We start from the raw sequence: 22,057 nt of genomic DNA, 5'->3' as shown, positions 1-22,057 counted from the left end.
ATACTCTTCTGCCTTCCAAGATGGGCGAATTTAAAGCCTCTAGCCTTTCCATGTAACTCAGCTTTCTTAATTCTGGTACCATCTTTGTTGCTGTAATTTAGACTTTCTTATTGGCTCTTTGTACTTCTTGTGCAGTGAGCAAATTTGAGAAGCATGTTTGGTTTTGGTCCTATGTTTGAGTGAACAGCTTGCTGAATATTTCTTCATCCATGAAATTCATTGCACTTCTGTGTTGGCAGACGTTTGGTATCCATAACCTGTTTATTTATTATACTTGATTGCCATGTTCCACATTAGCGAGGTAGCACCAGGATACAGATAAAGACCCATCCACTCATATACACACATACACATACATATACATACATATGCATATACATATCATCATATATGCATACATATGCAGTCACCATATACATTTATATACATTTTTTTTTTTTTTTTTTTTTTTTTTTGCCGCTGTCTCCCGCGTTTGCGAGGTAGCGCAAGGAAACAGACGAAAGAAATGGCCCAACCCACCCCCATACACATGTATATACATACGTCCACACACGCAAATATACATACCTACACAGCTTTCCATGGTTTACCCCAGACACTTCACATGCCTTGATTCAATCCACTGACAGCACGTCAACCCCGGTATACCACATCGCTCCAATTCACTCTATTCCTTGCCCTCCTTTCACCCTCCTGCATGTTCAGGCCCCGATCACACAAAATCTTTTTCACTCCATCTTTCCACCTCCAATTTGGTCTCCCTCTTCTCCTCGTTCCCTCCACCTCCGACACATATATCCTTTTGGTCAATCTTTCCTCACTCATTCTCTCCATGTGCCCAAACCATTTCAAAACACCCTCTTCTGCTCTCTCAACCACGCTCTTTTTATTTCCACACATCTCTCTTACCCTCACGTTACTTACTCGATCAAACCACCTCACACCACACATTGTCCTCAAACATCTCATTTCCAGCACATCCATCCTCCTGCGCACTACTCTATCCATAGCCCACGCCTCGCAACCATACAACATTGTTGGAACCACTATTCCTTCAAACATACCCATTTTTGCTTTCCGAGATAATGTTCTCGACTTCCACACATTCTTCAAGGCTCCCAGAATTTTCGCCCCCTCCCCCACCCTATGATCCACTTCCGCTTCCATGGTTCCATCCGCTGCCAGATCCACTCCCAGATATCTAAAACACTTCACTTCCTCCAGTTTTTCTCCATTCAAACTCACCTCCCAGTTGACTTGACCCTCAACCCTACTGTACCTAATAACCTTGCTCTTATTCACATTTACTCTTAACTTTCTTCTTTCACACACTTTACCAAACTCAGTCACCAGCTTCTGCAGTTTCTCATATGAATCAGCCATTAGCGCTGTATCATCAGCGAACAACAACTGACTCACTTCCCAAGCTCTCTCATCCCCAACAGACTTCATACTTGCCCCTCTTTCCAAAACTCTTGCATTCACCTCCCTAACAACCCCATCCATAAACAAATTAAACAACCAAGGAGACATCACACACCCCTGCCGCAAACCTACATTTACTGAGAACCAATCACTTTCCTCTCTTCCTACACGTACACATGCCTTACATCCTCGATAAAAACTTTTCACTGCTTCTAACAACTTGCCTCCCACACCATATATTCTTAATACCTTCCACAGAGCATCTCTATCAACTCTATCATATGCCTTCTCCAGATCCATAAATGCTACATACAAATCCATTTGCTTTTCTAAGTATTTCTCACATACATGTACATATCTACGTGGTCACATGGAGAGAATGAGTGAGGAAAGATTGACAAAGAGGATATACATGTCGTAGGTAGAGGGAACGAGGAGAAGCAGGAGACCAAATTGGAGGTGGAAGGATGGAGTGAAAAGGATTTTGAGTGATCGGGGCCTGAACATACGGGAGGGCGTAAGGCGTGCAAGGAATAGAGTAAATTGGAATGATGTGATATGCCGGGGTGGACATGCTGTCATTGGATTGAATCAGGGCATGTGAAGCATCTAGGGTAAACCATGGAAAGTTTTGTGGGGCCTGGATGTGGAAAGGGAGGTGTGGTTTCGGTGCATTACATGACAGCTAGAGTGTGAACAAACGTGGCCTGTTTTGTCCTTTCCTAGCACTACCTTGCAGGGGGAGAGGGTGTGTGCTATTTCATGTTTGGCTGGGTGGCATCGGGAATGGATGAAGGCAGTAAATATGAATATATTCACGTGTATATGTATATGTCTGTGTATGTATATGTATGTATACGTTGAAATGTATAGGTATGTATATGTGCGTGTGTGGGCGTTTATGTATATATGTGTATGTGGGTGGGTTGGGCCATTCTTTCATCTGTTTCTTTGCGCTACCTTCGCTAAAGCGGGAGACGGCAATTAAGTATAATGAATAGATAAATAAATATATTTCTACATATACATATATACTTACATGTACAGACACTTACATGTGCATTCCTTTCTTACCTCAGGGAAATGAAACACGGTAAGTTCCCAAGTGCAATTTCAAGTTATGATCATTTCATCAGGGGGGATACAAGAAAGAAATATAAGTCAGTTTATATATATATAGTGAAGAGTTATAGCTAGGATGCCATTTGGTAAACAAGTGACTACCTGAATGGAGGTTGGATGTGTTCAAGTCTAGCAACATGTGTATCATGAAATTTATCTTGTCAACAAGAAAGGGAATTGTTTACAAATTATATCAATAAAGCTCTCCAATTTATATAGACCTTCACTAATATTAATGTTACAGTTCTTTGTGTATTTGATGATAGAAGATTCAATGATATTTCTTGTAATACAAGAGGTAGAGTTGATAACTGAGATGGCATTACTCCAGCCAGTGCAGTGATCATAGTTTTAAACTTGATTAAACAAAGCACCATGGAGGTTTTAGGTTTAATATTATTGTCTGTATACCTAATATTAAATTATCATGTATCTTTCTCTGTATCTCTCTGAACTGTATAATTCAAGTTCTTTGAGTCTTTCATGGCAGTTCATATGCTCAAGGTCATTTATTTTACTTGTGTAGTGTTTTTTGATTTTTTGCAATTTATTTATGTCCCTTTGCATAAGTGGCGACCATACAACACAGCGAAATTCAATTTTACTTTTGAATGAATTAAACTTTTTCACCTTTAGTTTTCTCTCTTGTTAGTAGGGTTCTTAATATCATACCCTTTATAATATCTGCTGGAGAGCATTACCTAACCAATATGCTCCTTAAATTCAAGATTTTCAGTTTTGATTATTCCTAAATCTTTGATGTTATCTTCACTTTCTTTTGCCTTTTCTGCAGGGCTCTTTTATGCAATTACTGAAATAATGTTTATTTTCTTTGACTTTAAGAATTTTAATCTGTTGAATTAAATTAAATTATCTTCCACCCAATTGTTTATGGTGTTCAAATCACTGCATTTTTTTATGATCTTCTTTATTTTACATTGTTATACTTTCTCATGTCATCAAGAAAGCTCATTACTATACATTTTCATTTTTGCTTTCATTCTGTGTCATATATCATGATTACAAAGAGTTTTGAAGCCTAAACAGTTTCTTGTGGGAGACCTGAAAGCACATCTTACAATATGTTTATTTTTGTAACTACTTTGAACTCTCTATTAGTTAGGTATTCTTTGAGCCATATTCCTATTTTCTCTCTCTAGTTTGGGTGCATTACACATGACACTTAGAAAATGGATGTGAGCAAAGAGGTCTTTTTCTTTGTCTGGTCCTGAACCTGCCTCGCTGACACATTAAACATTGAAAGAGCATGAGAGGAAAATATTGTTTTGCTTCTTTACTTAGTTATTATTTTTTTTATTTTCTATTATGCTTAGTAACTGTCTCCTGCATTAGTGAGGTAGCGCAAGGAAACAGACAGAAGAATGGCCCAACCCACCCACATATACATGTATATACATAAATGTTCACACACGCACATATACACACCTATACATTTCAACGTATACATACATATACATGCACAGACATATACACATATACACATGTACATATTCATACTTGGTGCCTTCATCCATTCCTGCTGCCACCCCGCCACACATGAAATGGCACCCCCCTTCCCCCGTGCGTGTGCGAGGTAGCGCTAGGAAAAGACAACAAAAGGCCACATTCATTCACACTCAGTCTCTACTTGTCATGTGTAATGCACCGAAACCACTGCTCCCTTTCCACATCCAGGCCCCACAAAACTTTCCATGGTTTACCCCAGGCACTTCACATGCCCTAGTTCAATCCATGGACAGCACTTCGACCCCAGTATACCACATCATTCCAATTCACTATATTCCTTGCACGCCTTTCACCCTCCTGCATGTTTAGACCCTGATCGCTCAAAATCTTTTTCACTCCATCCTTCCATCTCCAATTTGGTCTCCCACTTCTGCATGTTCCCCCCACCTCTGACACATATATCTTCTCTGTCAGTCTTTTCTCACTCATTCTCTCCATGTGACCAAACCATTTTAATACACCCTCTTCTGCTCCCTAAACCACACTCTTTTTATTACCACACATCTCTCTTACTCTTTCATTGCTTACTCAATCAAACCACCTCACAACACTTATTATCCTCAAACATCTCATTTCCAACACATCCTCCCTCCTCTGCACAACCCTGTCTATAGCCCATGCCTCGCAACCATATAACATTTGTTGGAACCACTATTCCTTCAAACATACCCATTTTTACTCTCTGAGATAACGTTCTGGCCTTCCACACATTTTTCAATGCTCCCAGAACCTTAGCCCCCTCTCCCACCCTGTGATTCACTTCCACTTCCTTGGTTCCATCCGCTGCTAAATCCACTCCCAGATAACTAAAACAGTTCACTTCCTTCAGTTTTTCATCGTTCAAACTTGCCTCCCAATTAACTTGTCCCTCAACCCTACTGAATCGAATAACTTTGCTCTTATTCACATTTGCTCTCAGCTTTCTTCTTTCACACACTTTACCAAACTCAGTCACTAACTTTTGGAGTTTTCACCTGACTCAGCCACCAGTGCTGTATTATCAGCAAACAACAACTTACTTCCCAAGCCATCTCATCCTTAACTGATTGCATACTTACCCCTGTCTTCAAAACCCTTGCATTCACTTCCCTAACAACCCCTATCCATAAACAAATTTAACAAAAATGGAGACATCATACACCCCTGCCGCACACCAACATTCACTGGGAACCAGTCACTTTCCTCTCTTTCTTCTTGTACACATGCCTTACATTCTTGATATAAACTTTTCACTGCCTTTAGCAACTTACCTCCCACACCATATACTCTTAATACCTTCCACAGAGCATCTCAATCAACTCTATCATATGCCTTCCCCAGATCCATAAATGCTACATACAAATCCATTTGTTTTTCTAAGTATTTCTCACATACATTCTTCACACATCCTCTAGCACTTCTGAAACCACGCTGCTTTTCCCCAGTCTGATGCTCTGTACATTCCTTTACCGTCTCAATCAATACCCTTCCATATAATTTCTCAGGAATACTCAATAAACGTATAACTCTGTGATTTGAACACTCACCTTTACCTCCTTTGCCTTTGTACAATGGCACTATGCATGCATTCCACCAATCCTCAGGCACTTCACCATGAACCATACATACATTGAATATCCATACCTACCAGTCAACAACACAGTCACCCCCTTTTTTAATAAATTCTTTACTTAGTAGTTCTCTATGATTTACTTTGCAAAAACACTCTTTCCATTATTTAAAAGATCGTCTCTTTAGAATTTCATATATGTCTTTAAAGGAATCCAGGAAAGGAAACCAGAAGCTATTTTTGTGTTCCTACCAGGTACAAATCTCTGCCAACTTTTATTTATGGGTCTCTTGTTGATAAGATATTCCAGTATAAGTTTCTATATTGCTCTTTCAAATACTTTATGTATGATATTTGCCTAACTGGTTTCTATTGTTTATAGCAACAATTTGGTTCTCCCTTTATGTAATAGTGGTATGTTTGCCATTATATGTATTTTTCCTATGCTAGATCTGTCTACACTGTGTCTTAGTAGTATTGTAAGGGGTTTAGCTATTGTTCTCTTTTGTCTTTTTTATGATTATTCCATGGATTCTATCTGTCTCTGTTGTGGAGTTTTTCTTTAGTTGGACAGTTTCTTCATCCTCTCTTTTGCTGAATATTGACATGTGTCAGCTGACTAGCATCTGTAATACTTTTTTGGGATCTATTATGTAAGTGTCACCTTCTGTAAAAAGTCCAGTCTCTGTTTTTCTTTGTCCTGTATGTAAATAGTACTTTGAATGAATTTTTTTCTTCAAATCTGTTCTTTTCTAGATAACTTCATTATTTCACTCAGCATATTTTACTTTTTCTTTTAATTGTTCCACACTATCTCAGCTAGTTGCATACCATAGTTCTTTCTTCCATTCTTTTTTCTGTTCATGAATAGTTTTCTGTTTCTTGGTATTTTTCATTATTATTTTTTTTTTCATACTATTTGCCATTTCCTGCATTAGCGAGGTAGCATTAAGAACAGAGGACTGGGCCTTTGAGGGAATATCCTCACCTGGCCCCCTTCTCTGTTCTTTCTTTTGGAGAAAAAAAAACAAAAAAACTGTTCTTTGTTCTTTCTTATATGTTTGCTTATATCCAGTCATTGTTATCTGAGTACATACTGAAGTTGTTCCAAATAAATTCATGATCTGGTATTTTACTCTTACTGTTGTTATCTATTCATACTTTATACTTTGTTGACATTTTTCTACTGTTGTGGTCTGAGATACACATTTTGGAAACTTCAGTATTTATGATTAGTGCATTATCATTTGTAGATATTAGATCAGTGGTGTTATTATATCTTTTATGGTTTATGTGTAGCCTGAAGTAAGTTATGTGTTTAACACATAGCAGATGGTTTGTTTAGTTGATCTCTCTTGTCTGCTAATGCTTTGTTATTTTGTTTGAATTTAAAGTTGCTTCCACATTCTTCTTTTTTCATTCTTGTTTCCCATTTACCGCTTTAGCAAGGTAGTGCTAGGGACACATGAAGAAAAGGCCTTATTTAATCACATCTATTCTCTAGCTTTCATATGTAATGCACCAAAACCACAGCCCCATCAGCAAACAGGCCACTTAGACCTTTCTGCAGTTTTCCTTATTCCCATGCTGTTTATCAGGATTAAGGTTACGTCACCATAGTTTTGTTCATTCTAGTATGTCTATATTCATAAGTATCTCCATGGTTTTTGTTTTTACCACCCTGGATTTTACAAATTGTTTTCTTATTTTTGGGTGGTCTGTAAGTTATTATTTGTGTTCATAGCTGGAACGTCACATTTCTTTTGAGATAATTTCAATATATGATTCACCTCTTAACTTATTGTTGACATACTTTGCCACACCACATTGCCTAATTTTGTCTCTTATCAGCCTGATAGGTCTTGCTTCCTTCATCATCATCTACGCTTATGGTGTTCTCGTGCAAGCAAGTTTCAGTTAGATTAACACGTATTATGTTCTTGTCCATTGTGTGCTTAGTAAGATATTTTATATTTCTAGAATTGTCTTTAATCAAATTTTTGACATTCATATATGATATTTTCTCCAGATTGTTTATTATCCACTTTGATTTTTTTCCCTGCTTGTTTGTTTATGATGCTCATTGTTATTTAAGCAGTCCTGATTTATATATTTTGATTTAGTAATTTTCTTGCTAGGTTCATCAGTGTCTTTGCCAGTCATTGGTTTGTATTTATGCTTTCATTATTGTACCAATTCTGTCCCTTTCGTTTCTGGTTATTTGCACTATTTCTTGTGTTTCCTGCTGTATTATCTGTTTTTCTTTTTTTCTCTGATTCCTTGTGTTGCTGACTTCATTGCTTCCTTCTTTCCAAAACCTAACATCAGTCATGATGTGTTCTCTTTGCAACCTTCTCTGTTCCCATTCTTGTTCTCTATATCTTTCCTGATTAATAATGTTCCCCTTTTCTGTTTCATCTAATGCCATTGTATGCCCTCTAGATATAGAAATTTGCATCTGCCACCCCATCTGCATTCTCTTGTTTTGTCATTCTTTATAGTTTTTTTGTACAATTCTTTATATGTAAACTTCGAAAGTGATACTTTTCTTGCATGATTTTGGATGTTTAATTCCTCATTCATTATCAACTGTGTATCTCCACCAAAGGTATGTGTTTACATCTCATTCATAATATCATTATTTTTATGTACTTTCTCCCTTTCTTATCTATACCTTATTCCACTTGCACTTTCATTCCTTGGCTCTATTTCAACATTGTCTTTCAATGATAGTTTCCATAGTCTTTCAATGATAGAGTTTCTTTGTTATTTTTGCTCTAATTTCCTTATTTCCTTCACTCTTTGAAATGCTTCATACCTGACTATCTTGTAATTCTATGCTTTCCTCACATTTGGTAACCATCTGACTGATTAGTAACTCTTTGAATTCTCCCATCAGACTTAACTCATCATCTCTTACGTCTCCTTCACTGAGTTTATCTCATACACAGTTTTCATTCTCCTCTGCTAGTAGGGGAATCGTATGTGGAGCTGAAAATCCCCTCCCCTTGTTTTATGACCATCTAAAACTTCTCTTTTACTGTTATCTGTTTTTATGGAATGAGGTATAAGTTGTACACTAGTAGGACCCCTTCTCCTAAATATTTTTGCTGTCATGTTACTTTTTAATCTATCTGCATTTAGTTTCTTCATTTGTTTTATTCCATTCATCCACTGTTCAGTTGCCATATAAATGCTTTTCCATGCCTTTTCTAATGTGCATTTATTGTATTGTCTAGCTTTTCCTTCTCTTTGATTACTCTTTCTTTTATTTTGAACAGCTGCTCAATAGTGACATTGTAAAATTTATTCATAAACTTTAAACTTCTATTTTATATACGTATAGTTTCCAGTATTAATAGTGTCCATTGGTTGTACTGCCTTTTAGATATTGCAAGGCATAATGAGAGAGAGAGACATGCAAGCAGTCCTTATGACAGTGGTATGGTATACAGTAGTTATCTCTGAATAGTGTCTGGTATGGCAGTATAATTAGCTACCAGTACAATTAGCTCATGCTAAAGTGAAGCACTGAAATGTGATGGGCATCTTTAAGAATGTGGGAATTATTATATTTTAGTATGATAAGAATACTGCTTATGTATTCCCTGCATGTCAATGAAGGTGACTAAGAGGGCCAGGAGTGGATGGCTGGAAATCCATCCTTCTTGAATTACTTTCGAAAAGAAGGAACAGAGGAAGTAGCCAAGTTAGGAATTTTCCCTAACAGGCTGTCATCTGTTCTTAACGCTACCTCACTCACTTGGGAAATGGCAATCGTGTGGAAAAAACTAGCTCTTTATTTTAGAAATCTAAATTAGTTTTCAGATTTTGTGAATTATGTTGTAAACCATTGTAGATTTTCAGAATCTGTGCATGATTATTTTGCTTTAGTTTAAAACATTATCAGCTGATTTTCTTACTAGCCCCATAATATTTTTGTCCTCCAGGAATGAAGTTATTGTGCCTTTCGTCATCCCACAGACAAAATTATCATGCTCAAGGCATTGATTTTATGTTTGATTTCAGACTGTGATACTCAGTTATTTCCAATCTTTGTTGGATAAGTCATTGCTTACATCAGTGGACTATAGTTTAACTTACCATAAGGAGTGTTTTATATTTTACCCAATTTTTGATCTTGTAAGACTATAGGACATATCACTAAAGCTTTGAGCTTTAGGAAAATGTTTTAGCAACCAATTTGATTTATCTGAAAGGGAATGAGTTATTGTTATTGTTTTTATTTTTTTAATCTTTCAGGCAACTCTAGCATCATCAGGAATTGGTAAGCAGCATCATTTGACAGTTCGAAAGATGGTTAAGGAACGTACTCCCAAGGCTCAAAGAAAGGTTAGTGTCTGAATGATTTTTTGTTGAATATAGCACAGGCATTCCTAAATTTTTGTAATAAATCTTTTGTAAGGAAAGATTGCACCCTATCGTTGGACTTTATTCAATTATGAATATAAAGCATGAAGTGTAAAAGATAATAATTATTTGGAGTTGATTAACATACTGATTTTTTAAAAAGTTATTGATGTGAAATAGAAGGATAAAGAGACAATGACAAGCTTGTGATCAGATGAACTAATTTTGGAAAACTAAGTAGCTCTAGTTTGAGGTTATAGAGGTGAAGAACAGTTCTAGTGTTGGAAGAGTAGTCATAAAAAGCTTGAACATATGAAGGAAGGGTGGTTGATACTTTGCTTAATCAACTCTTCCACCCTACTGGTCCGTTCTTGAGAATTTCATTTACTCTTTGTAGTTTATTTAAAGTTCCCTCAAGGGAGGACCTTATCTTGAGGAGAAGAGGGTGTCATCCACTCAAGACAAGAATTATTTTTCTTCAAAGAGTTTTGTAAAATTTTGAAGTGTTGCTAGAGTAGTAAGTGGAACAGAAAAATAACAATAATTGGAAACAAATCTTGAGTTTTGAAGTTTCTGAGTCGATGAAGTTTTGATCTTGGAAGCAGTACAGACTCCTTTTAAATGTAATCATGAATGGAAGTCATTATTGGAGATGTAAAAAGAATTATTGGAAACATCATTTGAAAGGTGAGTTTTAGTAAAACAAGATATTAGGAGAGGTACCTTGTTAGAAGCTTTCCAACAAGAAAGATCAGAAGAAAGACCATGAGTATTGTGAAATCACTTGGAATATTGGCCAGATGTATTAATCAGGGTAAGGTAAGAGGAAAGAATCAGTACTTTTATTTCTTAAGTCCTTCCCTCATTGGCAAGAGAGTTAAGTAGTACTTTGAAGATTCTTCATACCCAACAATGCAGGGCACAGTTTTTGGATCTCTTTGCCTGTGGAAATTTTCCACTGTTGTATTCAGCCATAGAATGGGAAGATTGGTATGCAAGAGACTACCTGTCTATCTACGAATACCACTAACAAGAGTGTACCTTTATGCAGGATAAGTGCATAACGCTAACCAAATGTCAGGGTGTCTCATATAATGAAAGGGCTGCATCCCTGAAGACCTTTTGTTTTATTGGTCCATCATCTTATGAGTAGTTGAAACCCATTTTATAAAGGGGGTTACATTCCAGACCAAAAATTTGTCCTTCATGAAAATACAGCATTTTGTATCTGTATCTTTCTGTGCGTTTTCTTTTTACTTACTTTTGAATACATACTGAAATGGATACACGTACCTAAGAAAACTTGACAAACTGTAAGTGTCCATGGTCTTCATGACTGTTGTGTTCAAACAGTATATCAAGCTGTCAGTGAGATACTGATTTGAAATCCCTTCACATGATGACTAAACAAAGTAAAATACCCTCAGTATATCAGACATATTTTTATTACAGGAAAAGAAAATGCTGCCATAAGTGGTGGAGGAATGAATGAGAGATGAGAGGCCTTGCCTCCCACTGTCACCATCAGAACATTTGTTTTAGACCTAACTTATGGGATTGAATGGCTAGTTTCAATGCATTAGATTATTTTTTCATTAACTATAAATGTGTTGAATTCCAGAACTGTGAGAAAGCATTGTTTTATAATTTCATTCATGACACAGAAATGTTTCCAGTAAGAGATCTTTAGACATCTTACTTCTTTTTTTATGTGTTTGTATTGAAATAAATTATTGATTTGTATAATTAGTTAACATGCACAAATTTAGTAACATAAAGATTCAGTTGATACCACCAATATAAGTGGTGGAAGAGGAAGAAAGGCAAGAATGATTAAATGATTGAACCACTTGGTCCTTCCTTGCTTCCTCCACTGCTTATTGTTGTGATACACCCTGCATTCACATGTTTGATGCTTGTGTGACAGTAGAGTGTTCAAATAAGTATTGTCTTTTAATACAAAACTATAAGATAGAAAATGATATATGTAAAGATTTTTCTGAATATATGTGTACTACATCATGAATGAACTTATGTAATGGTGTTTTCTCACTGATATGGCATTCAACATACTTTGTCCACAAAAAAGTCTTTTTTTTTTTTTTTTTTTTTTTTTTTTTTTTTTTTTTGCTGTCTCCCGCGTTTGCGAGGTAGCGCAAGGAAACAGACGAAAGAAATGGCCCAACCCACCCCCATACACATGTATATACATACGTCCACACACGCAAATATACATACCTACACAGCTTTCCATGGTTTACCCCAGACGCTTCACATGCCTTGATTCAATCCACTGACCACGTCAACCCCGGTATACCACATCGCTCCAATTCACTCTATTCCTTGCCCTCCTTTCACCCTCCTGCATGTTCAGGCCCCGATCACACAAAATCTTTTTCACTCCATCTTTCCACCTCCAATTTGGTCTCCCTCTTCTCCTCGTTCCCTCCACCTCCAACACTTCACCCATCCACAGCATCTCAAAAATATAAAAGAATTGAAATGTCACTCTTACATTTTAGTATTTTCTCATCTCTCCTTTTGCCTTAATTACCATCTGCACATGTATTGGCATGGAATTTGCAAGGTTCCTGAAGTATTCTAGGCCAGTGTTTTGGGCCCATATGGTCTTGGTCTCCAGAACAAGGCATGGCACTGATGAGGTGTTGGAGGAAGCAAGCTTGTCTTTCATCTGGTTCCAACAGTTCTCAGTTGGGTTAAGGTCTGGGGATTTCATTAGCCACTCTAGCAGTTAAATATTCTTTTTTATAACAATTTTACTACCCTTCTAGCCTTATACCAGGGGGCACTATCTTGCGTAAAGTTATTACACCCATAAACCTTTAGCACCTTAATGTACTGCTCTTCATTCATTGTGGTGTTTTTAGGTAATAAGTACAACCTTCCCCTACCCATTGAATCACTAAAGCAACCCCAGATCATCACACTATCAGGTTGTTTTTCTGTGTTCTCTGTGAGATGAGTTATACTGACTGGCACACCCTGGCCTCCTCATCCTCCATAGTCTTGACTACACAAGCTTTAGGGAACTTTTATTTGAAAATATCACCTTATTCCACTGATGCTCACTCCAGTCCTTACATTTTTTTGCATATATGTCATTTACATTTTATTTCTTTTGAAAGCAGTGGTGTGACAACTGACTTGTGTGAGGGAGTGTGAAAGTCCTTGTGTGGGCGATGTTGAATTGTTCTTTGAGAGATGTTCCCTTGAAGTTCATATGGCTTTTCTTGAGTTTGGCAGCTGAAAATGTGGGGCTGTTTCAGTACTTCTCATCTTACCCATCTTTATGGTGTTTCTTCCCTTCTCTCTCACTATTAACTTTTAGATTCAAACATGGAAGAGTCCAGGAAGCTCAGGGCCTATGGTTTTCAGTATTGGGTACAAAGAATCTCTCATGTCCTGCCTGTTTCTGCTATAACAACAGGGAGGGCTCAGGCAGTAGCAGTTTCAGCACCTCGTTAGACCATTATCCACGTGATAGACCCAACTGTTTCTCTGTTTCAACAGCATTTGCTCTCTACTGACCTTTCTGCTTTTGAAAACTGTTTGGTTAGTACCTTTCTTAATGTGTTACTTTTCTCAGAGACTTAACCATTTAATGATGTTTCAAGTAATCCCTTCCCTGTCTTTAGTTGTCTTCTTTCATGATTTCATTTCAGATGAAGAGCCTGTAAATATTTTAATACCAGCATGCCTTTTACACACCTGTGGTCCTTGAACATCTTAAGATTTGTTACCCAACTATCACAGTTTTCCCTTATTTTGCTTGCTTGCTCCATTTCTGCCTCTAAACTTTATGATATTTTTTGACTATCTAGACTCCTGCCATTAGACCATGGCATCTTTTCATTCTCAAACGGGGGGGGGCCTCTTATGAGGGGGATTTAAACGTACACCTTTAGGAAAGGTTGAAAATCTTTTTCACATGTGGGGAAGTGTGTTGAAACCCTCATGTTTTTAGTGATCTGGAGCAAATTATCATCCACCCTACCATTATTTTAGACTCATACCTGCTCTCCTAAAATTCTAGATCTGCTCTTCTCTAGTCCTTTATCCTGTATTGAGAAACAGAATCTTGCTCCCAGTTGATTCTTGTGATCACACTCTTGGAAATGTCATGTTAACCCTTTTGCTGTGTAAGTTTCTATTGCTTTTTCTGCATCAAAAAAAGATTTTTTCTAGATTCAGCATTAAATTCCTTGAAGTCCATTGTGGGTAGAGTGAAATGACTTATGAAAAAAAGCAAGGGATTAGTGGTGACTCTTTTGCTTTGTCCATCCATTTGATAGGAATTTCTGGAGGAATTGAGCATCAGAGGTATAGATGTTGGAAAAAAATGTGTGAAAAGGTATTCTTCCAAAAATTGTACCGAGAAATCATTCACCTAAGTCAGCAGACAATGAAAATCATCATATATTGTAAAGAAATAAACTTGAAGGCCTTGATACATCATGTTATGGTAAGGATAATCCTGTGGCCACCCCTTATAGGGAGTTTCATGTAGAACAGGCATCAGAGGTGTAGATAGATAGGATAATATTGTAAAGTTAAGGATCTTGGAAAAGCGTTAGGTATCTGGGTTTTATTTCTTACCTTCTACTTCAAAGTAAGTTATGATAATGATAGTACAAAAAATAGTTATTTCTTTTTTTTATGATACTTGATTGCTATTTCCCACATCAATGAGGTAGTGCCAGGAAACAGAAGAATGGCCCATACACACACACACACACACACACACACACACACACACACACACACACACACATATATATATCAAGGATGTAAGGCATATGTATGAGTAGGAAGAGAGGAAAGTGATTGGTTCCTAGTAAATGTTGGTTTGTTGCAGGGGTGCATGATGTCTCCATGGCTGTTTGATTTGTTTATGGATGGGGTTGTTAGGAAGGTGAATGCAAGAGTTTTGAAGTATGCAGTCTGATGTGAATGAGAGGGCTTGAGAAGTGAGTCATTTGTTGTTCAGCACTGGTGGCTGATTCAAGTGAGAAACTGCAGAAGTTGGTGACTTACTTTGGTAAAGTGTGTGAAAGAAGAAAGTTGAGAGTAAATGTGAACAAGAGCAAGGTTATTAGGTTCAGTAGGGTTGAGGGACACGTTAAGTGGGATGTAAGTTTCAATGTAGAAAAACTGGAGGAAATGAAGTGTTTTAGGTATCTGGGAGTGGATTTAGCAACCCTATCCATAGCCCATCCCCCGCACCATATGATGGTACAGGTACACCACCGATTTTCCACCACTCTTGGTTCCAAAGCCTTGTCGGATTAACTATTTTGCCTGACCAACCATGGTCACGTAATAATAATTCATCAACACACCTCTAACCCACTAATTATACGTCTCCCATGTGTCTAAAGTATACCATAGACTGCTAGAAGTTTAAATTAAACAAGTATTAAATGTTTGAGCACCCTGAGATGGTACGTCTGTCCTGAGATTGTTTGAATCCAGTGGCGTATCTAGGGTATGGCTGTAGGGCAGGTGCCCTGAGCACCACTTGAAGGGGGGATGCCAGTGGCATAATGGCGTCCTGGATCTAGACGATGATTTGGATCTGGAAGATTTAGATTTCTTAATCGTGAAAACATATCTTTGGCATTTGGAATCACATTGATATCATTGTTAGTTCAAAAGCTATTTACAAAAATTGATATTTCTGTAATGGCTTCCTGGATTCAGGCAATGATTTGGATCACTCCCAAAATCTAATCAATTGGTCCTTGTGTCATTTCTGACTTTCCCTGAAAATTTCATCAAAATTTATTCATAACTTTTGTTGAAAGTGGCTCACAGACAAACAAGCAAACACTGGTAAAAACATAATCTCCTTGGCGGAGGTAATAAAAATTGAAAATATTTATGTTATATATTTTGACAGGGATGCAGTGTCAGTGCTTGCCATAGGTGCTATTTCCCCTAGATATGCCCGTTTGAATCCTGTGGGATCTTCATCTTCTGTTGTTAGTGTTCTCTTAGGTGGCATAGCAGGAATAATGCAGTTTCGTATGCATTATACACGTGCTCAGGACTGAGGTGCTCATCAGCTACAAGTTTCACAAATTCTTCCTCATACTCTGCAGCTCCTTTGTGGTTTGCAGACCGCTTTTCTCCGCACACTTTATTCATGGAAATTCCATGATGCTTCTTGAATCTTTGAAGCCATCCTTCACTATAGTCATGCTCATGTTGTAATTTAAGTCCATTATCATGCTACCTGACAAGCCCACTCCATCACTCCGACGCTGTCGGAACCATTCCATCATCACTTTATCATGTTCAGTACTCTTACCATTTTTCATAGTTTTTCTAATCGTCATTTGCTTCTTGGAATCACTGTTTGCATAAAATTTCAATATTTTCTCCCTTTGTTTCTTTATATCATAAACAGTTGATGAACCAATACTGTAGATGTCACACAGCGTACACACCGAAACACCACGGTCCATTTTTTTAACAGTTCTACTTTATCTAACTGGAGGAAGTAAAGTGTTTTAGATATCTGGGAGTGGATCTGGCAGCGGATGGAACCATGGAAGCGGAAGTGAATCATAGGGTGGGGGAGGGGGCGAAAATCCTGGGAGCCTTGAAGAATGTTTGGAAGTCAAGAACATTATCTCGGAAAGCAAAAATGGCTATGTTTGAAGGAATAGTGGTTTCAGCAATGTTGTATGGTTGTGAGGCGTGGGCTATGGATAGAGTTGTGCGCAGGAGGGTGGATGTGCTGGAAATGAGATGTTTGAGGACAATGTGTGGTGTGAGGTAGTTTGATCGAGTAAGTAATGTAAGGGTAAGAGAGATGTGTGGAAATAAAAAGAGCGTGGTTGAGAGAGCAGAAGAGGGTGTTTTGAAGTGGTTTGGGCACATGGAGAGAATGAGTGAGGAAAGATTGACCAAGAGGATATATGTGTCGGAGGTGGAGGGAACGAGGAGAAGAGGGAGACCAAATTGGAGGTGGAAAGATGGAGTGAAAAAGATTTTGAGTGATCGGGGCCTGAACATGCAAGAGTGTGAAAGGCGGGCAAGGAATAGAGTGAATTGGATCGATGTGGTATACTGGGGTTGACGTGCTGTCAGTGGATTGAATCAGGGCATGTGAAGCGTCTGGGGTAAACCATGGAAAGTTGTGTGGGGCCTGGATGTGGAAAGGGAGCTGTGGTTTCGGGCATTATTGCATGACAGCTAGAGACTGAGTGTGAACGAATGGGGCCTGTGTTTTCTTTTTCCTAGCGATACCTCGCACACATGAGGGGGGGGGATGGTATTCCATGTGTGGCGAGGTGGCGATGGGAATGAATAAAGGCAGACAGTGTGAATTGTGTGCATGGGTATATATGTGTGTGTATATATATGTGTACATTGAGCTGTATAGGTATGTATATTTGCGTGTGTGGACGTGTAAGTATATACATGTGTATGGGGGTGGGTTGGGCCATTTCTTTCGTCTGTTTCCTTGCGCTACCTCGCAAATGCGGGAGACAGCGACAAAGCAAAATAAAAAGATAGATATACTTTATCTTGGATCTATATGGACTGGTGTTTACGTTTGACACCACGACTGACACTCTCATATGTCTTAGAAGCCATAGTTAGGGTTAGATTTAAGCAAAATTAGGTGAGAATCTCCCAGAATTGCGGTATCACCAGCAATGAGTGCAGTGTAAAGAATGTAAATAAGCATGCTGTAGCTACACACAATGCCATCTGTGGTTGCCCAGTAAACTAGTCTAGTGGCCATGGTAATTTCAAGTTCCCTAACGGAAGTTTGTCCTGACTAAAAGAGATGCTGAACCATCAGTTGCCAGAAAATCGGTGATGCTCCTGTATTACATACAGTATGAATTGATTACATCTAAATTTAATGAGAGATATGGCTCATATCCTAAATCTTAGAATCGATACTTGCCACTGAATATAAAATCTTTCACATCACTTAAATGCATTCCAGATCTGGGAGGTTTTGGCTTGAAGACATTTTCATTTTTACACAGGAACCGGTGTAGCTGAACAGTTGATGGAAATAGTTCAGATGTTCTCATTTCCCCTCTCTGTCATCATAATCAGTATTTTTCAACATCTTCAAAGTCACTCCAACTCTTGGACACTGCCAGAATGGATTCAGTCTCCAAGTCATTTGCAACCCTCTTATTCTTGCTATTCTTGACTACTGTGGGAAAACAAAAAATTTCGGATAGCAGCTTATTCAGTAACCTCTGGCTTATCTTAGAATAAAAGTGAAAATTAAGGATAATAGTTGCATAGCAGTCGATAGACTGTTAATATCTGTCCAATTAATCTTTTCTTTTCTTTTAAACTATTCGCCATTTCCCGCGTTAGCGAGGTAGCGTTAAGAACAGAGGACTGGGCCTTTTTTGGAATATCCTCACCTGGCCCCCTCTGTTCCTTCTTTTGGAAAATTAAAAAAAAAAACAAGAGGGGAGGATTTCCAGCCCCCCCGCTCCCCCCCCTTTTAGTCGCCTTCTACGACACGCAGGGAATACGTGGGAAGTATTCTTAATTCCCTATCCCCAGGGACAGATATCTGTCCAATTAATATCTTGATCAAAACACAAGTTGAATTGCTACTCACTGCATAATCAGTCAATCGAAGGAGTGTAAATAAACACTACATGCTGAGCTTCGTAAACTCTCCATAACTTTCACAAAACATGCTTATGAGTATCATAACATTTGTAATTTGCTTACAAATATAAATCCAAGCTCAGACATCATTCATATGATCTCTGAATGAAGAATATTGTATGTAAAAACTTTAAACATTGACATATATACACATTTTAGCAGCTTGTTGTATCAGGCATATTATAGTATATCAGTGGGTTGATATTTAAATACTGAATACATCTGTGTGTGGCAGGAGCCTCATCAAGGTAGAAGGGGCAGGAAGTAAGTAAACAATAGATAAAACTATAAGATGAATCATTAGAATCCATTTCAAAACACAGAAGATGAGGGATCAACTCACAGCTTGGTCAGTCTCCTGGGGTGGTTATACAAATATTAAGTGTGGTTTTACTCAGACTGCAGCAAGCAAAAAGGTGTAGCAGGCTTTTGAAGGATGTAGGGGATATTTCTGCTTGTTGTATTGGAGAGAAAAATCTTTTGGAAGCCATGGAGTAAGTCTTATTGTCTTTGTTAATGGGATGAAATGTTTGAGTGGAAATGTCTGCTCATAGCAACAAAAAAGTTAATCACACCACCTCCTTCAACTGCCCTCTCTAAATATCAATATTGGCACCATAATAGCTCAGCTAGACTGACGTAGGAAAATGTCTTTTGATTTTTCAAAGGAAAATTAGTGGGTTTTTTTGGGTGATGCTCCTTTCTCTCCTGAGTAGTTATTTATGTGGTAATGGAGACATATCTTTCTTCACCCAAGCCTACATCTTCTAGTCTGATTCTAATTCTTGTTCTAAGGCCATTCAGACAAGGGACCTGGCATATTGGACTTAGAAAAGCTCTCCTTTTTCGAAATTGTACTTAGCTTTCATCTTTGTCCAAAAACACTTATTCACGAAGTATAGCATTTCCTTATCGAAAAGCAACATAGCATTCTCAACTTTTCATCCAATAATTGTTCTAAAACTTAGTAAGAAATATCTCAGCCAACTACTGTAGTAGTACTCTCCCATCATGTCTCTCAAAATAACATAGCAACTCATTTTGTCTCTCTTTTCTCATCAGACACCACTTTGGATAACTAGCATTTCATAAACCCCTGATACACTTCTGTTAAAATATCACGTCCCTCTCAAGACACAAGCAAGGCATTTATACTAGAAGTTGCATCCCTCCTAGTGTTTTGAAGGAATGTGCTTCTGAACTTGGACCCCTTGGAAACATGCACTGGAATGGCCTATACCGAAAAAAGTTGACCATTTTGATCCTTCCAATTATCATCTTGATTCTTTATATCATGTTATTTTCAGAGTCTTTGAATCTCTCTTCAACTCTCTTTTTCGTAATCTTGTGAGTGTTGAGCCAGGAAATTCTGGCAGTTTCCCATGTATTGAGATTAATAAAAAAAAGATAGCCAGAGAGCGTTATTGGATTATGTGTTAATTGATAGGTGCGTGAAAGAGAGACTTTTGGATGTTGATGTGCTGAGGGGGGCAACTGGAGGGATGTCTGATCATTATCTTTTGAAGGTGAAGGTGAAGATTTGTAGAGGTAAATAGAAAAGAAGAGAGAATGTTGGGGTGAAGAGAGTGGTGAGAGTAAGTGAGCTTGGAAAGGAGACTTGTGTGAGGGAGTACCAGGAGAGATTGAGTGCAGAATGGAAAAAGGTGAGAGCAAATGATGTAGGATAGAGTGGTGGAGGAATGGGATGTATTTATGGAAGCAGTTATGGCTTGCGCAAAAGATGCTTGTGGCTTGAGAAAGGTGAGAGGTGTGCAGATTAGAAAGAGCATTGAGTGGTGGGATGAAGTGAGATTGTTAGTGAAAGAAAAGAGAGAGGCATTTGAATGATTTTTGCAGGGAAGTAGTGCGAATGAGTGGGAGATGTATAAAAGAATGCAGCAGGATTTCAAGAGAAAGGTGCAAGAGGTGAAAAAGAGGGCATATGAGAGTTCGGGTGAGAGTTTCATTAAGTTTTAGGGAGAATTTAAAGATGTTTTGGAAGGAGGTAAATAGAGTGAGTAAGACAAGAGAACAAATGGGAACATCGGTGAAGGGAGCTAATGGTGAGGTAATAATAAGAAGTGAAGTGAGAAGGAGATGGAGTGAGTATTTTGAAGGTTTATTGAGTGTGTTTGATGATAGAGTGGCAGATATAGGTTGTTTTGGTCGAGATGGTGTGCAAAGTGAGAGGGTCAGGGGGGGATGCTTTGATGAAGAGAGAAGAGGTAGTGAAAGCATTGCAGAAGATGAAAGCTGGCAAGGCAGAAGGTTTGGATGGTATTGCAGTGGAATTTATTGAAAAAAGGGGGTGACTGCATTGTTGACTGGTTGGTAAGGATATTTAATGTATGTATGGCTCATGGTGAAGTGCATAGGGATTGGCAGAATGCATGCATAGTGCCATTGTACACAGGCAAAGGGGATAAAGGTGAGTGTTCAAATTACAGAGGTATAAGTTTGTTTGAGTATTACTGGGAAATTATATTGGAGGGTATTGATTGAGAGGGTAAAGGCTTGTTTGTACTGAGCATCAGATTGGGGAAGAGCAGTGTGGTTTCAGAAGTGGTAGAGGATGTGTGGATCAGGTGTTTGCTTTGAAGAATGTATGTGAGAAATACTTTGAAAAACACATGGATGTGTATGTAGCATTTATGGATCTGGAGAAGGCATATGATAGAGTTGATAGAGATGCTTTGTGGAAGGTATTAAGAGTATATGGTGTGGGAGGTAAGTTGCATGAAGTAGTGAAAAGTTTTTATCAAGGATGTAAAGCATGGGTATAAGTAGGAAGAGAGGAAAGTGATTGGTTCCCAGTGAATGTCAGTTTGTGGTATTAGTGTGTGATGTCTCCATGGTTGTTTAATTTGTTTATGGAGGGGGTTGTTAGGGAGGTTAATGCAAGAGTTTTGGAGAGAGGGGCAAGTATGCAGTCTGTTGTGGATGAGAGGGCTTGGGAAGTGAGTCAGTTGTTGTTCACTGATGATACAGCATTGGTGGCTGATTCATGTGAGAAACTGCAGAAGCTGGTGACTAGTTTGGTAAAGCGTGTGAAAGAAGAAACCTGAGAGTAAATGTGAATAAGAGCTAGGTTATTTGGCTCAGTAAGGTTGAGGGCCAAGTCAGTCAGGAGGTAAGTTTGAATGGAGAAAAACTGGAGGAAGTAAAGTGTTTTAGATATCTGGGAGTGGAGTTACCAGCAGATGGAACCATGGAAGTGAAAGTGAGTCACAGAGTGGGGGAATGTGTGGAAGGCAAGAACATTATCTCAGAGAGCAAAAATGGGTATGTTTGAAGGAATAGCAGTTCCAACAATGTCATATGGTTGTGAGGCATGGGCTATAGATAAGGTTGTGCAGAGGAGGGTGGATGTGTTGGAAATGA

At 38.2% G+C, this 22,057-nt stretch overlaps 1 protein-coding gene across 1 annotated transcript in view; it reads left to right on the top strand.

The window, feature by feature from the left end:
- casp (Fas associated factor casp) overlaps nt 1-22,057 on the top strand; it is a 174,978-nt gene that overhangs the window by 53,186 nt on the left and 99,735 nt on the right. Inside the window, exon 7 of the mRNA XM_071662658.1 lies at nt 9,887-9,976. Within this exon, the coding sequence (XP_071518759.1) occupies nt 9,887-9,976 (90 nt within the window). The remainder of the gene's footprint in view (nt 1-9,886; nt 9,977-22,057) is intronic.

This window comes from Panulirus ornatus, chromosome 6, assembly GCF_036320965.1.
Source record: "Panulirus ornatus isolate Po-2019 chromosome 6, ASM3632096v1, whole genome shotgun sequence".
In the NCBI taxonomy this organism is placed as follows: domain Eukaryota; kingdom Metazoa; phylum Arthropoda; class Malacostraca; order Decapoda; family Palinuridae; genus Panulirus; species Panulirus ornatus.
Note: the sequence above shows the minus strand (reverse complement) of the source record. Positions and strands in the feature narration are given on the sequence as shown.